This window comes from Balaenoptera physalus (genome assembly GCF_965194825.1).
Source record: "Balaenoptera physalus genome assembly, chromosome: 3".
NCBI classification, from domain to species: domain Eukaryota; kingdom Metazoa; phylum Chordata; class Mammalia; order Artiodactyla; family Balaenopteridae; genus Balaenoptera; species Balaenoptera physalus.
This window is the reverse complement of record NC_138890.1, coordinates 20,763,723-20,785,061: the sequence shown is the minus strand read 5'-3', so window position 1 is coordinate 20,785,061 and position 21,339 is coordinate 20,763,723. Positions and strand designations below refer to the sequence as shown.

General features: G+C 37.6%; 1 protein-coding gene across 14 annotated transcripts in view; it reads left to right on the top strand.

The window, feature by feature from the left end:
- NSD1 (nuclear receptor binding SET domain protein 1) overlaps positions 1-21,339 on the top strand; it is a 134,050-nt gene that overhangs the window by 73,039 nt on the left and 39,672 nt on the right. For 13 of the 14 annotated variants that reach the window (XR_014261491.1, XM_082453427.1, XM_082453428.1 and 10 more), the window contains 6 exons: positions 8,552-8,676; positions 10,438-10,708; positions 12,031-12,140; positions 16,825-16,900; positions 19,376-19,494; positions 20,432-20,575. Coding sequence is in view for 13 of the 14 variants with exons in the window: in XM_082453427.1 (XP_082309553.1) it covers positions 8,552-8,676; positions 10,438-10,708; positions 12,031-12,140; positions 16,825-16,900; positions 19,376-19,494; positions 20,432-20,575 (845 nt within the window). In the remaining variant the exon portion in view is untranslated. Of the gene's footprint in view, positions 1-8,551; positions 8,677-10,437; positions 10,709-12,030; positions 12,141-16,824; positions 16,901-19,375; positions 19,495-20,431; positions 20,576-21,339 lie in introns of those variants that run through there. The other variant, XM_082453423.1, reaches the window with a different exon arrangement.

Genomic DNA, 21,339 nt, shown 5'->3' with positions numbered 1-21,339 from the left:
GTTTAACCCATTTACATTCAAAGAAATTATTGACAGGGAAGGACTTATTGCCATTTTAATTGTTTTCTGTCTTGCAGCTAATTTGTCCCTCTATCTCTCTTGCAGCCCTCCTTTGTATTTCTTTGATTTTTTTATATTGATATACTTTGATTTGTTTCTGATTTTATCTTCTGTAGGCATTTTCTTTGTGGTTACCATGGGGCTTACATAAAACATTTTATAGTTACAGCAGACTGTTTGGAGCTGGTAACAATGTAACTTCAATTGTGTACAAAAACTCTACTCTTTTACCTCTCCCCATTCCCACTTTGTTATTGATGTCACAAATTACGTGTATTCATTAACATAGTTTTATAATTATAGTTATTTCTTATGTTTTTGTCTTTTAAATTCAGTACCAGACTTAAAAGTGCTTTATATGCCACCATTATAGTATTACAATATTGTATTGGTCTATGTATTTACCTTTATCAGCTATTTTTATTTTATATGCCTTGGTGTTGCTGCCTAATGGCCTTTTGTTTCAACTTTTAGGACTCCGTTTAGCATTTTTTTGTAAAGCAGATCTAGTGGTTATGAACTCAGCTTTTGTTTCACATTTAAAAAAAAATATTTATTTATTTAATTTATAGTTTTGGCTGTATCAGGTCCTTTTTTTAAAAAAATAAATTTATTTATTTTATTTTTTGGCTGCTCTGGGTCTTTGTTGCTGCGCGCAGGCTTTCTCTAATTGTGGCGAGCGGGGGCTACTCTTAATTGCGGTGTGAAGGCTTATTGCAGTGGCTTCTCTTTTTGCAGAGCACGGGCTCTAGGCGTGCGGGCTTCAGTAGTTGTGGCACGTGGGCTCAGTAGTTGTGGCACACGGGCTTAGTTGCTCCGTGGCATGTGGGATCTTCCCGCAACAGGGCTCGAATCTGTGTCTCCTGCATTGGCAGGTGGATTCTTAACCACTGCGCCACCAGGGAAGTTCGCGTCAGGTCTTAGTTGTGGCATGCAGGGTCTTCGTTGAGGCATGTGAGATCTTTAGTTGTGGCACGCAGGCTCTTCGTTGCGGCACCGGACTTCTGTCTAGTTGTGGTGTGTGGGTTTTCTCTCTCTAGTTGTGGTGCGTGGGCTCTGTAGTTGCGGCATATGGGCTCTTTCGTTGAGGTGCTCGAGCTCAGTAGTTGTGATGCGTGGGCTTAGTTGCCCTGCAGCATGTGGGATCCTAGTTCCCTGACCAGGAGTCGAACCTGTGTCCCCTGCATTGGAAGGCGGATTCTTTACCACTGGACCACCAGGGAAGTCCCAGCGTTTGCTTTAGAAAATTCATTTCATCTTCATTTTTGAAGGACAGTTTTCCAGATTATAGTAATCTTGGTTGAAAGTTTTTAAATTTTAGCACTTTGAATATATCATGCCACTCTTTTCTGGCCTGTAAGGTTTCCACTGATAATCTAATGTGAGTTCCCTTGTCCTTGACTAGTTGCTTTTCTCACTTCTTTCAAGATTCTCTCTTTGTCTTTGTCTTTTGATAGTTTGATTATAATGTGTCTCACTGTGGGCCTCTTTGAGTTCATCCTGGCTGGAGATCTTCAGCTTCTGATATGGGATGCCCCACTTCCTTTTTCAGATTTGGGAAAATTTTGACCATAATTTATTCAAATTCTCTCCTCCTTTTGGAACTCTCATAATGTGTGTATTGGTTTGCTTCATTCTTTTTTCTTTTTTCTTGTCTGACTTGATAGTTCAAATGACTTGTGTTTGAGTTTGCTGATTCTGTCCTGTGCTTAAGTCTATTGTTTAATCTCTCTATTGAATTTTTCAATTCAGTTATTATGTCCTTTCGTTCCAGAATTTCTGTTTGGTTCCTTTTTATAGTTTCTGTCTTGTTGATACTCTCAGTTGTTCATGTTACTGTTTTCATGGTTTCTTTTAGTTATCCGTGTTTTCTTGTAGATCACTGAGCTTCCTTAATACAGTTATTTTGAATTCTTTCCCATAATTCATAGGTCTCTGTTAGTTTCTGGAGATCTATTTTGATCCTTTGGGCCATGTTTCCTAGTTTCTTCATGTACTTCATGAGTTTTTTCCCTTGAGTTTTTTGGTTTTTGTTTTTGGCCATGCCGCGCAGCATGCAGGAATCTTAGTTCAACCAGGGATTGAACTTGTGCCCCCTGTAGTGGAAGCACGGAGTCTCAACCACTTGACCACCAGGGAAGTCCCCTTCCCCTGAGTTTTATGCATTTGACACTGGCTTCATACAGGGGAAGACTCACCAATCAGCTTGGCTAGAGATTCTGGGGACCTCTGGAACCTTTTTTGGAGGATGGGCTTCTCTGGGCTTATGTGTGTGATTTCCTAATTAGAGAGGTTTGTCCATTTCTTTTTCAGGAGCTGTAATCTCTTGCTTCTTCTAGTGTTTTTCTGCAGTACTGCAGGTTAGCCATTGCTACTGCAACAAGCTTTCTCACTCTCTTTAATTCTCAGTGGTCCCTAGGTATCTGAAGCATGTTGGCTCTCTATCAGCTCCCAGAAGCAGGCAAAACAGATACTAGTCCCTTGGGCAGTTTTCTAAAAATCTGGATTGCCAAATGCTCCCTTCTTTCCCTCCCTTTGTAGAGAGAAGCCAAGAGTTGAGTGCCTTTTCCCAATCTTACCAAGCCCTGCTGGCCTCCATCTGTGTCACTACAGGCCCTCTGGTTCCACAACATGCTGCCCACGCTTTCATTTGTTTCCAGTGCCCCCGGGAGTCCAAACTGTGTGGCTTCTGTTTGTGCCTCCCAGTCAGGTTAGACAGAAACTGGCCCCTTGGGCGGCCCTATGAAAAGCTGGAATGTTGAACATCCCCACCTCCACTCCCCAGCTTTGAGGGGGAGCTCAGCTGTGCTTGCTTTCTGAGTGGTAATCTCAGATAAAGTGAATTGGCTCTTGTAATCCATTTCAGTGCTATTGTTCTTGGCTTTGCACTTGCCCTGGGGTATTGTAACTTCTTAACTGATTTCTAGAGTACTCATAAAGGTATTTTGATGCATATATTGTTAGTTTGGTATCTCTGTGAGGGAAATAATTTGGGGGGGGCTTTCTATTCTGCCAGCTTGCTGTTGTCTGCTCTTGCTTCATGCCTTTTTAATGCCAAATAATATTCCAGTGTACAAATAAGCCATATTTTATTTATTCTTTCATCAACTGATGAACATTTGGATTGTTTTTACTTTTTGGCCTTTATGAATAATGCTGTTATGAACATTCGTGTGCAGTGTTTTGTGTGGATATGTTTTTATTTTTACTGTATACCTAGGAGTGGAATTCCTGGGTCATTTGGTAATTATATGTATAGGTTTTGAGGAACTGCCAGAATGTTCAGTAGTTGTGGCACATGGACTCAGTAGTTGTGGTGCTTGTGCTTAGTTGCTCCACAGCATGTGGGATCTTCCCAGACCAGGGATCAAACCCGTGCCCCCTGCATTGGCAGGCGGATTCTTAATCACTGCGCCACCAGGGTAGTCCTCTTTGCTTGTTTTTAAATTGGGCTATTTGTCTTTTTATTATTGAATTGTAAGAATTCTTTACATGGTCTAGATATGTCCATTATTAGATACGATTTGCATATACTTTCTCCTGTTTTGTGGGTTTACCTTTTATATTCTTGATTATATATTTTGAAGCACAGAAGTTCTTAATTTTGATGAAGTCTGGTTTGTCTATTTTTTCTTTGGTTCCTTGTGCTTTTGGTGTCATACCTAAGTACCCATTGCCTAATCCAGTTGTCTAAGCACCATTTGTAGAAAAGGGTATTCTTTCCCCATTGAATGGTCATGGCACCCTATTTGAAAATCTTTTGACCATAAATGTGATGGTTTATTTCTGGGCTCTCAGTTATTTTTTATTGATATGTATGTGTGTCTTTATGCCAGTACCACAAAGTCTTAATCTTTGTAGTAATTAATTATTGTAGCTTTGAAATCAGAAAGTTCAAGTCCTCCAACTTTATCTTTTTTCAAGATTGTTTTGACTTTGCATTTCTGTATTTATTTTAGGAGTTTCTTATCATTTCTGCCAAAAAGCCAGATGGAATTTAGATAGGGGTTGTGCTGAATCTGTAGGTCAGTTTGGGCAGTGTTGGCACTGTAACAATGTTAAGTTTTCCGAACTATCAACAAGGGATGGCTCTTCATTAATTTAGGCTGTCTTTTATCTCTTTCAACAGTGTTTTGTAGTTTTCAGTGTAGAAGTCTTGCACTTCTTTTGTTCATTTTATTCCTATTTTAACCTTTTTTGACGCTATTATAAATAAAATTGTTTTTTTAATTTCATTTTTGGATTTCCCATTGCTAGTATATAGAAATACAGTTGATTTTTATATATTGATCTTAGGTGTTGCAACCTTGCTGAACTCATATTTTAGCTCTAATCATTTTATTGTGAATTCCTTAGGATTTTCTATGTGCATGATCACGCCATCAGCCAAAAGAGATAGTTTTACTTCATCCTTTCTAACCTGGATGCCTTTTATTTCTTTTTCTTGCCTGATTGCCCTAGCTAGATCCTTCAGTGCATTGTTGAGGGTAAGTAGAGTGAACAGACATCCTTGTGTTGCTCCTGATCTTAGGGGGAAAGCAGCTGGTTTTTCACAATTTAACTATGATATTAACTGTGATTTTGATAGGTGGCCTTTCAGGTTGAGAAAGTTCCCTTCTGTACCTAGTTTGTTTAGTTTTTCAGATGTTTTTTCTATTCCTGTTGAGATGATTATTCCTGTTTATTCTATTAACATGATGTATTAATTTACAGTTTTCTTATGGGGGCTTGAATTTTCCTGGCCCATCAGGCTGCAAATCCACAGGAGGACCAGTCACAATTTCTCAAGGACTTGTTCTCACTCCTGCTCCCCTTTTACTTTGTGCCGAGGCACCTTTCCTTGTGGTCTCCTGGGGGTTGCAACATGGTTTACTTCTGTTTCACCGTAACTCTGAGGATAGAGCCCTTTGAGGCCAAAGTTTAGTCTCCCTTAAACTTCTGCCTCCTAACAGGATGGCCGAAAAGCCCTCAGGACAAAATCAGTTTCAGGGCTCTACTTGTTTCCCTGGGTTATTACTTTGCATTAGTTTTTGGTTTGTAGTTCTTTACAATTTTTTCAGTTTTTTGCTTCTTTTAAGGTGGTTTTTAATTTTTATTTATTTATTTATTTATGGCTGCATTGGGTCTTCATTGCTGCGTGCAGGCTTTCTTTAGTTGTGGTGAGCAGGGGCTAATCCTCGTTGTGGTGCGCTGGCTTCTCATTGCGGTGGCTTCTCTTGTTGCGGAGCACGGGGTCTAGTGCACGGGCTTCAGTAGTTGTGGCACATGGGCTCAGTAGTTGTGGCTCACGGGCTCTAGAGCGCAGGCTCAGCAGTTGTGGTGCACGGGCTTAGTTGATCCACGGCATGTGAGATCTTCCTGGACCAAGGCTCGAACCCGTGCCCCCTGCATTGGCAGGCGGATTCTTAACCACTGTGCCACCAGGAAGTCCCTAAGGTGGTTTTTTAAAGACTTTATACAGCATTTTTATTTGCTTTCAACAGGAAATTTGGGCTGAGTAACTTGCCATTATCATGAAGAGTTGTTTGGGTTTTTGCCTTTTTCCCCCCCCTTAAGTTCTTTTGCCTCTGAGGTCCCAGAACTAGGGGAGTAGAGGTATGACAGGGGCTAATAAGCTGTATGGGCAGAGTGATGTTGCTGTTAGTAGTCTCGTTTTCTGGGAAACATCACTGTTTTGAAGAAAAGAAGAAAATTTACTCAAGGTATAATTTACGTACCACAAAATTCACACACTTCAAGTGTTCAGCAAATGGTTTTCAGTAAATTTACTGAGTTGTGCATCCATCCCCGTAAATCAGTTTTAGAATATTACACCACTCCCATAAGATCACGCTATCTCATTTATAGTTAGTCCCAGACAACCACTCGTCTACTCTCTTATCTCTGTAGATTTGCTTTTTCTGGACGTTTCATATTAATGTAATCATACAATGTGTGATCTTTTGTGTCTTGGTCTTTTCAGTTAGCATAATGTGTCTGTGGTTTATTTATATCATGACATGTGGCAGTATCTTGTTCTTCATGGCCATGTGCCCAGCACCATATGGGTTGGTACCCATGTCCCAGATGTCATACGTCTTATTCCCAGGGTGCTCCTCACTTTGCACATCCTACCTTGTACTTCGGCACTCCCATGCCAAGCATGCCTTGTGCCTTCGATACCCCATGTCCTGTGCATCCTGTGCCTGGGCACCCCACCTTTCTCTGCACCCCGTGCCAGAAAATCCCACGTCCAGGGTGCCCCATGCCTAGAACACCCCACTTTCTGACTCCATGTGTCTTCAGGACCCTATATTCTGTGCACCTAGCACCTTGGGCACCCTGGCCTCAGACATGGATGGCTCTGCTTACCTGTCCCCTCGTCCCCAACCCTTGCCTTCCTTTAGTTGCGCCCAGTGTCTTGGGCTCCCACGCTGACTACCCTGGGTGCTGCACTCCTCCACCCTTAACTGTCCCCAGTGCTCTGAGTCCTTTACCTCAGGCCTAGCTTCCTTGGTCCTGGGTATCCTGTGTCAGGCTCTTTAGTTCCTGTGTGCTGGACCAGACCCTGTAACATATACGAGGTAAGGCAAGAGCTAGGGGTGGGGAATTTTATTTTTATATATATATACACACACATGTGTGTGTGTGTAGAGAGAGGGAGAGAGAGAGGGAGTTTTTATTGTTGAATAATATTCCAGTGTGTGGATATACCACATGTTACTTACCCACTTATCAGTTGGTGAACGTTTGGGGTTGATTCAGCTTTTTGGATATTTTATTATTTTAACTGGTATGTGTGCACTCTGTAGTCTAAAGCTATTGCTAGACTTGTCCTATATGAACAATTCATCTCCATTCTGCACAATAGGTCCTGGTTCTGTGCTTGGAATTGATGTGTATTTGCCAAGAAAGTTAGTGGTGGTGTATTTCAGCTCCTGTTCGGTTTCATGTTTGCTGCGTACCATATATTGAGGTTTGAATGATCTGCTCCTCGTTCCATTGGCTTTTGTAATTTTCTAGCTTTTAATATTCCCTTCCAGTATCAAAAAGGCCATATTCTTTTGTTTCTGATATTCCTTACCTTAGCTTGGCAACCAGTTTATGTAGTCTCCATAGTTTTGCCTTTTCCAGAATGTCATATAGTTGGAATCCTACAGTATCTAAACTTTTAGATTGGCTTTTTACACTTGGTTATACGCATTTAAGGTTCCTCCATGTCTTTTCATGACTTGATAGCTCATTTCTTTTCAGTGCTGAATAATGATCTATTGTTTGAATGTACCAGAGTGTATTTATCCATTCACCTACATCTTGGTTGCTTCCAAGTTTTGACAGTTTTGAATAAAGCTGCTATAAAAATCCATGTTCAGGTTTTTATGTGGTTCTAAGTTTTCACCTCCTTTTACATTAACTTGAAATAAACTAAATGATGTGTTACTACTGTTTACTAATGTGAAATTACAGCAGTTAGAATTAGTAAAAAATTCTTTTCCACATCTTGTCCTAACGAAGGTTTTATGGCTTGTTTCCATATGTGCTAGGGAGTAAGAGCCTTTGCCAAGCTTGCTGAGCCTGTGACCTTTCCTTTCTGGTCTCTACTTTTGTGTTTCTTTTATTGAGAGAACACCAGTATTGCCACATTCAAATGAGGCAGGAATAGCTTTCTCTGAGGTCATCATATGATGAAATACTCCTGCCCTCTTGGGTAGATTGTATCCTGCGTTCTGTAGGCATTAGGCTCTGTTCTCAAAGAGTTTACAGTATAGTAAAATGATTATAGCCTGTTAAGTATATTAAAACTGGGATGAAGTTTTATAGGGAAATTAATAATAGATATTTGTTTCACCATTAATTCAAGGAAAAATGGCATGATACTTTGATATTTTGATCATAAAACATGACAAGAGTTGTTTTTCTGTTTGTTTTTCGTTTTATTTTAAGAAAGTATCCGAAATTCTATATTCTATTTTATCTTTTCTGCCTTTGGCATACATGGCATACATTTTTTAATGTTATTGAGATAATGGTATACATATTATTAATTATATATTTTTGATGTTTCTAATGTGAAACTCACTATAACCATGATATAAAGTATATGTAAAATGCTTTTGAAATTCATGTGGTAGTGCTGATTAGGTAAATATTCTATCATCTATTCATCCAGTATTCTGCATAGTGCAGAGAGATGTTATTTAAAATGTTAATTCATTGTGTTTTTTATGAATTTACCTGATTTAGAATCCATATTTTAATGTTAGCTTTGTCACTGTAGGACACTAGTTTCAGTTTAATTTTGTTAACATTGGATGGGCTGTGTGTGTGTGGATAAGGCAACAAAAGTCTCCTTTCTCCCAAATTTTGCATAGGATAAACCATAGCAAATAGCCATAGTGTTTTTGTGAGTTTCCTATTTCTGTCCCTTTGGAAGTACAGAGATAGTTGCATGAAAACGTTGGGTTTCCCTCTGACTTTTTGGTTAATACTGAACTTGTTTCTCCTCTTTTAGCTGTGCGGTCAGAGAAGAAACGCCTTAGGAAGCCAAGCAAGTGGCTTCTGGAATATACAGAAGAATATGATCAGATATTTGCTCCTAAGAAAAAACAAAAGAAGGTACAGGAACAGGTGCACAAGGTACATTCCACCATTTCAACAACCTTTCATCAGTCCTTTTAAGATACTGCAATTTCCCCTTCAATATCATATTTTATCTTCATGGGACAATAATTTCCTTGACTGGGATCTTGTTTTTCAGTTTTTTATTTCCAGCTTCTGGCACAGTACTTAGCCTGTACTAGTTATACAGGAAATGTAAATGAGTCTATGTACTATGTGTGTATAGTGTGTGTATATATATATAGTATATTTTCCCCCTTTGCTTTCAAAATGTATTTAATGATTTAGGAATATTGTTATGATAAAATGTTTAGTAAAAAATACAGGGTATTAAAAAGAATAGTATGATCCTAATTCTGTAAACAAATGTTATAATACCTTATATGCTTTATTTTTAAATTCAATTTCTTTAAACTCAAAGTATTTTAAAGTAAATTAGAGATATTTTGACTCCATGTCCCTAAGTAACATGCACCTCTAAGAAACAACATTTTTCTTCACAACCAGTTTATCATGGTCATATCTATTAAGGTCAGTTTATCTAATAACAAATCCATGTTCAGATTTCCCCAATTATTTCGTAACCTTTACATTTAATTTATCCAAACCAAGATCCAGTCTAGGACTACACATTATATCTGGTTGTTACATTTCTTAAGTCACCTTAAATCCAGGACAGTCCCCCCTTTTCATGACCGTATGTAAGCAATGAGAGCAACACATTTAGAGTATCTGCCTTCTTGATTTGTGTGATTGCGTCTATGTTCCCTTTTAGGTAGTAATTATAAGTAACAATTTGATAGATTCAAGTTAAACATTTTTGGCTAGATTACATGGTAGGTGTCATATGTTGCATGACATTGGAAGGTATTTAACCTCCAGTAGTTCACCGCGGTGACTAACTGATTTCTGTCTTTTGAGTTATGTTTTACCTCTTCTGATCAAGCAGCAGTATATGTATAATTACTTTGGCTCCAAGAGAATGTCCTGTTCCCCATCAGCCATTTCCCTGATGTTTTTTAAAAAATATCAATTGTAGATCCTTTTCTATATGAATAATTTCATTTGGGGTTACAAAATGAAGATTTTCAGATTTTATTATTTCTTCTACTTATCTGTCAATCTGTCATTTTATAGTACTGAAATACATGAAAGGCATGTATTGCTTTCCCATTAATTTACCAACTCAACTTTGGAAGTTTATTATTAGCTGCTTTTATCGATGGTACATTAGGGAATCTTTTTTTCTTAGATTATCACTATGGCTTTAATGAATTTTTATAGCTTCAGTGTATCTCAATCCAATGACATTTTTACCCTCTTAAAAATTATAGTAAAATATATATAACATAAAATTTACAACTTTAACCATTTTTTAGTGTACAGTTCTGTGGCATTCAGTACACCCACATCGTTATGCAACCACTACCATTATCACCACTACCCATTATCTTCAGAAATTTTTCATGTCCCCAAACTGAAACTCTGTGTCTATTAAAAAATAACTTCCCACTTCCCCATACCTTTAGCCCCTAACAACCACCATTCTGTTTTCTGTCTCTATGAATTTTACTATTCTAGGTACCTCATACAAGTGGAATCATACAATATTTGTCCTTTTGTGTCTGGCTTATTTCAGTTAGTGTAATGTTGTCTTCAAGTTTCATCCATTTGTAGCACGTGTCAGAATTTCATTCCTTTATAAGTACATTATTCTTTTTGACGCTTAAATTATAATGACTTTGGCCTATGGATTCCACGTTTATCTTTTGCCCTTAGGTAAGTTCCCGCCGTGAAGAGGAAAGCCTTTTAGCCCGGTGTCGATCTAGTGCTCAGAACAAACAGGTGGATGAGAATTCTTTGATTTCAACCAAAGAAGAGCCTCCAGTTCTTGAAAGGGAGGCTCCATTTTTGGAAGGGCCCTTGGCTCAGTCAGAACTTGGAGGTGGACATGCTGAGTTGCCACAGCTGACCTTGTCTGTGCCTGTGGCTCCGGAAGTCTCTCCACGGCCTGCCCTTGAGTCTGAGGAATTGCTAGTTAAAACACCAGGTAAGATGGGGATGGGTCTCAGTATGTAAGTGTGTATAATTAGAGGAAGCAGGAGATTTTAGTATGTTTTGATGGAAAGCCAGTAGTGTATTTCTGTACAGCAAACTACCCACTTTGATTCTGGGAAATCCCTAATACTGGCTAATTGGATATAGTTAATGACCATGAATTGGTGTACTGGCAGGAAGACATATTTTTAAAAAACTACTTTCTTTACAGTGTTATTGCTCTTCATGATTATTGATCAACCACAGTGTGAATCAACACCCAGGATAACAGGGTTTGGGGGAGGGGCACTGCATACTAGTGGAGTAAACACATAAAAATTATACTTCAGATACTGACTTTACCAATCTTTGTGTTACTTGGGAAGTTGTTTAACCTCTGAACTTGTTTTCTCGATGTATAAAATGGAGACTGTGATGCAATGTATAAAGAAATTTACCTGACACATAGCAAGCAGCTGAGTGTAAATACTCCCTTGAAGTTAATTACCAATTTCTTTTCACTTTATCATTCTGTATAAACATGTCACCTGGTGAGAATTGGATCTAAATGTACTGTCTCTAATTCACCTTCTGACATTTTTCATTTCTTTTTTTTTTTTTTTATATTGGAGTAACCTTCTGACGAGTACTGTAGTCAGCCAAGGAAAATTTTGGATGTAACTTTTTTACATTCCCAACAGTAGCTTGTGATGTTATTCTTTAAAAAGGGATTCCAATTGTGCATAATCAAGGCAGAATCAAAAAGAATAATAAAGATAGTTACCACCTCATTGCCCATTATGTGCCAGACTCTGTTATTAGGCTCTTTTATATAATTCATAAGAGCAGTCCTACAAAGTAAACAAGTGTCTTTTACTTATTTAGGAGCAGAACAAAAATTCTAATCCTGGTCTATTTATGCCCAGAATTCAGGCTCTACTTTACCTCACTTCTCCTTTTGTTCTTATCACCAATTGATTGCTCTAAAGGGAGTTTTGCCCTTTTGATTTCTCCCTTAGTTCATTTGTGATTTTTAAAAAATGTATCAACATATATGGTTTTTAGTAAGTGTGTATACACACACACACACACACACACACACACTCTGACATAACATCCTCACATTAGTTTGTGTCTGTATTGAGAAATATTTTCTTGTTTTATGTTAACTAGTATTTTAGAATAAATAAATTTTTACCATGTCCCTCCCCACAAGATGATGAGAAAAATATTAAAAAATGACTAATTTTTGTGTGAGATATATATATATGTTTTTTAAAAATTAGCTTGTGCCCAGTTTCTAAATCATCTAATGAAAAGATACATGCATTTCAGGAAATTATGAAAGTAAGCGTCAGAGAAAACCAACTAAGAAACTTCTTGAATCCAATGATTTAGACCCTGGATTTATGCCCAAGAAAGGGGAACTTGGCCTTACTAAAAAGGTATGTTATTTTAGTCAATTCTAAAATAAGGTTGAATCCAGGAAATAGGGGATTTTAAAAACAAATCTTTTAGTAATACTTATGACATCAATGCGCATATACATAGAAATTATAGAATGTCAGAGTACACTTGGTGATCTGAGAGATCCTACATTAAGAGGCTGTTTTGCATTTGTACGGACATGTGTATCACTTGATTTTAGATTTTCTTTTCAAGTGAAAATGAAAAAAGCTTTTACAGTTGAGTAAAGTTTGTGTTTGTTGTAATTTCTTTTCTGGGCTCAAAACCTCTTACCTGATTTCTACTTCACTTCTGTCTCTACAAGCCACTAACCTACTCTTATGCCATTGCCGTGTCTGCATAATACCTCAGAAAAGACCTAGCTCAGCTATAATCCAGGCAGAAACACTTGATCTTCAGTTTTGCAAACTTGGTTTCCATTAGCCAAGAAGGCATCATTAAATTGTAGTTGGAAATAGAAAATGATTTTCTAATTCTATAATGGATGATAACTGGATATTGATTCCTTAGGATACATCCTGCTCTCTTTGTATTTGAGGAGTAACTCAGTGTATATGTTACAAATTCAGTTGTAGGTTGCACAGATTTCCTATTTTAAAAAATTCTTTCTCTTTAAAGAAAAAATGCAGATTGTAATCAAATCATAAATAGAGTTTTTGGAATTCTTTCCTTAGCTGTAGCAAACTTCTATCCTTTAATCCTATATTAAGGCCCCTAGTTTTTGTTAGTCACTCATCTGTAAATGTAAAATTTAATTTATTTGTGTTTTTATACCTTACTTAAAGAGTCACATTATGTACTTTAGTTCCTTTGTTCTTGTCAAAGCAGTTTTATGACATGGACTTTTCGGTTGTTCTTAGACTCATCTCCTGCCCTCCGAACTCTCTCTGCAGTTTGTGCAACCTTCAGTGACAATGTGTCTCTAACTCACTATCCTCTCATTGTGCCCCACACTCTAGTAAGGCTGTGGTCATCTCCTTCTGCAGTGCTTTCTCTCCTGGATTTATATTATTCAAATCTTAGCCACTGCACAAGGTTGTTGGCAGAGGTAGATGGGAAGGGCCAGGGAAACTGGGATTCAGTTGAACGTTTTGAGCGTGGAAGTGACATTTGCAATCAGATGATAAATTTAATGGTATTGTACAAGGTGAGTCATGGGAGGCTGTTGTCTTACTGCTAGAGGTGAGGTGCTGCAAATGTCATTGAAAGTAAGAATTCAGGCGAGTTAAGTGAATGACTCCCCGCCCCCTTTATGGAGCTATAATTGGCATATATAAGTTAATGATTTGAAGGAATAAGATGAATTTTGAATCCTTAATGTTTTTGAGACAGGGTTACTTAAAAAATAGTGTTAATTTGTTTTATAATAACTGTAAATGGAGTATAACCTTTAAAATTGTATAAAAAATTTAAAAATATAGTGTTAATTTGTATGACCTTGCTCTGCCAAGTGCAGTTTTCTAATCTGAAATTTAACTTGTTGTGTTTGTGGGTTAATTTCTTCCCTAAGGGGATAAAAAGCATGATTTAGTTGATAATTTTAATTTATATAGGCGAAAGTGTCCCAGAACTCTTTGAGATTTAATTTACACCAATAAAATGCACAGATCTTAATTGTTCTGTTTGATGGCTCTAGCAGTTGTATATACCATGTTAAGTACCACCCAAACTAAGTATGCTCTATATCTGTCACCCCTGGAAGTTCTCTTGTGCCCCTTTTCACTCAACTCCCCATTCTCATCTCTTCAAGAGGCAAAATTTTCTAACTTCCGTTACCATAGATTAGTTTTGCTTGTTCTTGAATGTCGTATATGTTGTTTTGTTTTTGTTAACTGGCTTCTTTTATTCAACACATGTATCTGAGATACATCCACAAGGATGCTATTTCAATAGTAGTTCAAGTACAATTTGCTTGTCCTTTCTCCTGTTGATGCACATTTGCATTTTTTCATTTGAGGGCTATTAATCATAAGACTGGTATGAATATTCTGAGTCTGTTTGTGTACATATATTTTCATTTTTCTTGGTGGTGTAAATACTTAGGGGTGGGATTGCTCGCTCATGAATATATCCCTTTTAAAGAAACTGCCAAACACTTCTCCAAAGTGGTTGTACAACTTCACGTTCCCGCCAGCGGTATATCAGAGTCCCAGTTGCTCCATATCTTTAATAGCATTTGGATTGTCAGTCATTTTAAGTTTAGCCGTTCTAGTGGATATGAAATGATATCTAATCATGTTTTTAATTTGTATTCCCTAATGATTATTGATTTTGAGCCCCTTAGTATGTGCTTACTGGCCATTCCTATATCTTATCAAACAACTGTTCAAGCACACTTACATTTTTGATTGGGCTGTTCATTGTTTTTATGGTTGCTTTTTTAGGAGTGCCTTTATATTTGGGATACAAGTCTTTTGTCAGATATATGTGCTTCAAATACTTTTTCCCAGTCTGATGCTTGCCTATTCATTTCCTTAGTCTTTCATGAGAAAGAATTTTTAAAAGTTTGTTTTTTCGTTTATGATTTATGTTTTGTGTCTATTTCAAGAAATCTTTGCCTACCACATCGACACAGAGATGTACTTTCTGTGTTTTCTTTTAGGAGTTTTCTGGTTTTGATTTATATACAGTTCTTCATTTTTTGAGATGGAGTTTTGAAGTGGGTGTCCAGTTGTTTTAGCACCATTAGTTAAAAATCTGTTAGCTATCCAATTCTCTGTCTCTCAATATTTTTGGTCTCTTTAAGCATTAGATATAATTCATAACTGTCACTGTTGAATTTCAGCTTTTTTTGGTAGGGAGATAGGCATCATATTTGGTGCTAGAACAAGAGAAAACCAGAATTATTGGTGATGGCTAGACCTGGACCCTGGAGAAAAGTGACCTCTTTTCTGTTTTAGAAGTGAGTTCTGCTATCTGACCTAGTCAACTTCACAGTTAAGGTCCTGCTTACTGTGAGGTATATTTTGCCATCAGGTTGAAACCATGATTCAGCTCCATCTTGGGACTACACCATGGGTTACCAGGCAGGCCACACCTTGTCTTTGGATGGATCAATCAGTGGGTTAGAGAAAGAGGGATTGTCTGTTGAGGTAGTGCTAACTTAAAGAGTGCACAGACTTAATGCATATCCTACCAGATTATGCATAAAGTAAGTTACTGGCATCTTTGACATGTCCTCCAAGGCACTTACAGAGTTCTGTGGGTTTTTTAAAAAATATATTTTATTATTATCATTATTTTTCAGCCGCGCCTCGTGGCACGCGGGATCTTAATAAAAGCACAGAGTCTTAATTACTGGACCACCAGGGAAGTCCCTTTTTTTATTCTAAGCAGAGCAGATGGATTTTTATTCATGTAGTGTAGTGTGTGTGTGGGGGTGTGTGCGTGCGTGCGTGTGCATGCTGTTATTTCTATTTTGGCTTACAAAATTGTTGACATCAGAAATGAGAATTTTTTCTGCATCATTCTCTGACTGTAGTGTTGGGAACATTCTGATTGTTTTTGCATCACAGCTTTTGGGTGAGTGTTAAACAATGAAGTATAAATTGGTTATCTAAGTAATAAAGATGGTAGTTTTCTTTAAATTATGCAGTCTGTTTTGTGGGTTTGTCTACTAGTGTTTTGTTCCATTTAACTAGGTACCTAACATTTGCTCCTTCATTTTATTTGACTTCATAAGACTCTGATCTACATTGAACATGAGGAGCATTCTTATGATTTATTAATGTATATAATAAGTGTTCAGAAATTCACAGCTGCATTTTATCTTGTTTTAACCTCAGACTTTGGGAACTTCATAGCAAGAATAGCATCCATTATATTGACTTTTGTGGCCACTAAATTTTGTTTTACAGTCATGATGAAGAATATTATTCTTGTAGGAGAAGACATTTTCTTGGAATAGAACTAATTGATTAGTAGTAGGGGAATAAAATGTGTAGTGAATTACTCTTGATGTTTAAGGTTTTTCTTGTTGTTTTTTGTTTGTTTGTTTGTTTTTGGCCATGCCACGTGGCTTGTGGAATCCTAGTTAGTTCCCTGACCAGGGGCCCTTGGCAGTGAAAGCGTGGAGTCCCAACCGCTGGACCGCCAGGGAATTCCCGATGTTAAGTGTTTTGTTTTTAGTTTCAGTGTTGCTTTAATTTATATTAATCTGCAGCAACTTAAATTAGAAAGACCTTCCATGATTCAGAGCTTTTTAATATTTAGAATTCATCAGGTGAATAAGTCTGTGTAAAATCCAGTGGCTGTAAGTATAACATTAAGAAGGAAGATTTTAAATACACGGTGGTGTGGAACAGAATTGAGCTGGTGGGTCTATAAGCACATACTTTTTCTCTTTCTCTCCCACTTTAATCAGAGCAGTGTTCTATATCTGCTTTATATATTGGGAGTCTCTGAATAAGCCAGTCGTTGTCCGTAGTCCCCCCACCGGAGTATGTGGTGGTTTTGAGTTTTAGAGCATGAAAAAAAACCCAAATCTGATGCTTTTCCCAAAAAGTTTCTGTTCAACCCTTTACTATTATACTGTTCCTTTAATTGTTAAAAACAGCCAAGATTCTGTATCTTTGGCAACAGACAGTTCAGCTTTTGGCACATAGTATAAAGGGTTTATTTTCTTTTCCTTTGTAAAACATGATGCATTTTACTTATTTGTAGTGTTATGAAGCTGGTCACTTGGAGAATGAAATTACTGAATCATGTGCTGCATCTCGTTCTAAAGAGTTTGGTGGAGGTGAGTGTTTTTGAGATTTAAGAACTGTATTGCAAAAATAAGTGTGAAGTACCCTGTCAGTTAACGAGAAAAGTTACTAAGCAGGACTAGTAAGGTTGCAAGTTCTAAGACTTGTTTGCCCAATATATGCTTCCTAAAACTACGTATGACACTAGAAAATTGTATTGATTCATTTCCAACTTTATACTGAAATTAGTTAAATGGAATTAGAATTATATTAGTGTTAAGGAAATGTTGGGAACAATAAAGAAAAATCAGCTCCTTAATTTTCTTATTAGATAATTCTCCATACTGCATCATTACTTTCTTGGCTTTGATTCCTATAGGACAGAAAATACAGAATTTGAGTTGAGGGGGAAATTGCAAATCATCTTAAACAAGTCTTTCATAGTCTTACTTTCTTATATCACACCTGTGACCTTTGGTCAATGAACATATGCTTGAAAAAGAGAGCTTACATTTGAGCCTAGTCTATTATGGTTGCTTTCAAAGGCCTTGGGAATCTTCTAGATTAAATTGGAATCTGTTTCCTGGAACCTCTGCTTGGTCATCTTATTTCTGCCCACAGCAGGAATGGGCAGCCCTTCATTCAATAACAGATAAAATAATCATAGTTTAAGTATCTACTCTACCAGTTTCTTTGCATAAGGACTGTTACCTCTGATCAATCTAAAGCATTACAACGAATTAGGATATTATTCATATTATCCCTATCTTGTAGAATAAGCATGAAGATGAAAGAGGTTGGAAGGGCTGGGGAACTATATCCAGACGTGACCAAATTTATTGCCACACTGCTGTCTCATTATCCACCCTGTGTTTCTCCATAGCAATTCTTTCTATCCCTTTGATCATTTTGTCTGCCTATGCCATTTATTGATTGGTGTCATTCCTGAAATATTAGCTTAGATTTGAGCATGCTACATCAGATATGATCTATCAGCAAAGGGTATTATGGGAGATTATATTTTACGTGGTCTTAAACGTACACTTCTTTGAATGTGATCTGTGATTATTAAGTTTTTTAGCAAGTAAATTAAGCAATATGTTAACGTATTTTAACCCTGTATGCAATTATAATATAGGTTGGTCAACTTGTTTGCTTGATTTAAAAAAAAAAACTAAAAAACTGCTTTCAAAATAATATCAGCTCTTTCCCTATACATTTGTACTTTAGTTTTCTGTAAAACCTACAACCTGCACTTTATCCTCTGTAAATTTCATCTAAATGTTTCAACTTGTGAGAATTTTGAAGCTTTATTCTGCCACCATCTTAACTCTTCCCTTTTAGTCTTAGGCTGTCAGCAGCTTTGATAGCAGAGCTCCATCTCGATCAGGCAGATCAAGAAGAGAGCCCTAAAGCAGTCTTCCAAAGTATTTGATACCTAGCTTAAATATCCTGGAACATTTTACAGAATATCTCTTTAAAGATTCCTCTTAATGTTTCTATAACAAAGAGTTGAAATATGTATAATAAAAAATGAGTGAGAGACTAAATTCCATTTTCTAAATATGCCAAGATTAGGCATTCATATTCAAGGTTATAGTACCTCTGCATGAATACCGTTTTTTTTTTTTAAAATTAAAAAAAAACGTTTATTTGTTTATTTATTTTTGGCTGTGTTGGGTCTTCGTTGCTGTGCGCGGGCTTTCTCTAGTTGCAGTGAGCGGGGGCTATTCTTCCTTGTGGTGTGCAGGCTTCTCATCGCGGTGGCTTCTCTTGTTGCAGAGCATGGGCTCTAGGCGCATGGGTTCAGTAGTTGTGGCACACGGGCTTAGTAGTTGTGGCTCACGGGCTCTAGAGCACAGGCTCAGTAGTTGTGGCGCATGGGCTTAGTCGCTCTGCGGCATGTGGGATCTTCCCGGACCAGGGCTCGAACCCGTGTCCCCTGCATTTGCAGGTGGATTCTTAAAACACTGCGCCACCAGGGAAGTCCCTGCATGAATATCCTTTTGGCCAATAAATGTATTGGTTGGGGGAGGGAGGTATTTTTCTCTCCTGTAAGTCAGATCTTATGTATTTCATGTTTTTGTCTTAATCCTTAAATCATAGAGTGATATAATTTATTGTCTTTAATCTTGGAGGCCAGGTTTTAGTATCTTTTCCTGACTACTAAATGCATTTCCTCCCCATCTGTAGGATATTAAAGTCCTTTGTGGAACTAGAAAGTCTTTCATTTCAATCATATAAAATGAAATTGCTTTAATAACCTGTATGTTTACTATTTAATCCATATGAGGCAGAATTTATATATATGTATCCATTTCCCCAACTAGTTATATACTAATGGGTAAGTCGTTCTTTTCCCTCTGCTCTTGTTTTCCTCATCTGCAAAGTTAGAGAATTAAAATTAAAATTAAGGTTGGTGTTTACTCTAACATTCCATAATTCTATGAGGTCCCTTTAGTTGAGGATAGGAATTCTTGGACATGCATGTGATCAGCCAGCAGGTAACACCTGTTTTCCTGTCCTAGGCACCACCAAGCTGTTTGATAAACCAAGGAAGCGAAAACGACAGAGACATGCTACAGCCAAGGTGCATTGTAAAAAAGTGAAAAATGACAGCTCATCAAAAGAAACTCCAAGCTCCGAGGTATTATGCAGTTCTTCATCTTTTGACCTTCCAAAGCGAAGCTGCTTTTCACAGTAGAGGCCACATCCCTTTTCCCTTTGAGTTTACCTAAAAATAGTATTCTGTTGAAACAGCTAGTAGTGATGAGGAATCCTGGAGAAAAAGATGAATCTGATTCTAGTAGAAATAAGTCAAAGCACTATGGCAACTGTGGGTGTGACCTTTTTAAAAGATCACACCCCATGCTCTAGGTGTCAGATGAAATGCATAACTGTTTCATCAGGAAGTAAACTTGTTCTAAAACCAGAGAGCACAATATCAAGTAACTGTATAATCCAGATGAACTTGGTATTGCCCTTTAAAAGTTGAGACTGCAGTTAGGGGAAAAACTCATTTGCTTATTTATTGAGACCACCAACTGCTGAAATTTAGAGTAATGTTTGTAAACAGCGACTTTTAGGAAACAGATTTAAAGCCATTTTCTTGAAGAGCATCAGTGCAGCTATTGATGCTATTCCTAGCTTTCCAATTCAGGTTAAAAGAGAATTAGAACAAGTCAGGTCAGCATCACATATTATGATACAGAGTGTTTCTTTCCAGGACAATTTGAATAGAATGCCCAAGGCGGGCATTATTTAGGAAACACTGATCTTGGAAGGACAAATAAGTAATCAAATAAACTTAAGAATGTTTTCTCTCCCTTAGTGAAACCTTAAAATGGAACAGCTCAAAAAGTTCCAGTGGAACAGCCTCAGAGCAGTTAGTGGCAGGGCATGAGGCGCCCACTACCCGCCCAATCACAGCAGGGTTAGAACTAACATTGCATGCAGTCCGCCCACGTGATTGGCTGAACATCTGTAAGTGCTTAATGGCTAGACAAATAGCAGCCCAGAGGGAGGGGGTCAGATGGAGGAGACATCAATAATATAGATGTGGGACGTTATTTTTTCTCTGCAAGGGAGAACTGATGACACACAGGACAGCTGCAAGCCCCAAGGAGACCGTTGAGGAGGGTGTAGAAAATGACCACGGAATGCCTGTATCTAAAAAACTGCAGGGTGAACGAGGAGGAGGAGCTGCACTCAAGGAGAATGTTTGTCAGGTAGAGAATGTTTGCCCACTTGCATTTGAATTGCATGCTTATCTTTTAAGAGAAGTCCTCTCCCTTTCTCTTGATGACCTAGTCATGGTTAGAATAAAAATTCTCTTGGATGATTCCAGTGGAATCACTTACTTTAAGGATTTAACTCTTCTCTCTTCCCACAAAAAAAGAAGAGAAATATTTAGTGTTGCCCCTGGGTAGATACCCTGAAGTAGGTCTGAGATGGAAGGGGTGAAATCTGTGGTTGCTCAGCCAAAGATAATTTTCCTGCACCTCTCATGGTGTGAGAATGTTTGGGTTTCTAAGGAATTTTTCAAGGAGAATTTTCAACATAGATTGTTGGGTTTGTGTGTGTGTGTGTGTTTTGTTTGTTTTTGTTGTTGTTTTTGGGTTTTTTTTCTGCTTTAAAGTAGTGACTTTAGAGAACCTACCACCTGTATTTTTCTATTTATTTAATAAACATTTATGCAGTGGTTTTTACTATGTGTCAGGTGTTTTTCCAGTCACTTTGTAAATATTACATCATTTAGTTATCATAACAATCTCATAAGATAGAGGATCATTATTATCCTTGTTTTATAGATAAGAAAATTGAGGTACAGGGAGGTTAAATAGCTTGCTTGTAGTCACTCAGTGAAGCCAGGATTCAAACCCAGGCAATCCGGGTTTTGAGTCTTAACCACTATGTTGTCTTGCTTCTCTGTGAAATGTGCCTCCACTTTAATGTCAAATGCCTTTATCTTACTTGGGAGTAGAGTCAATTA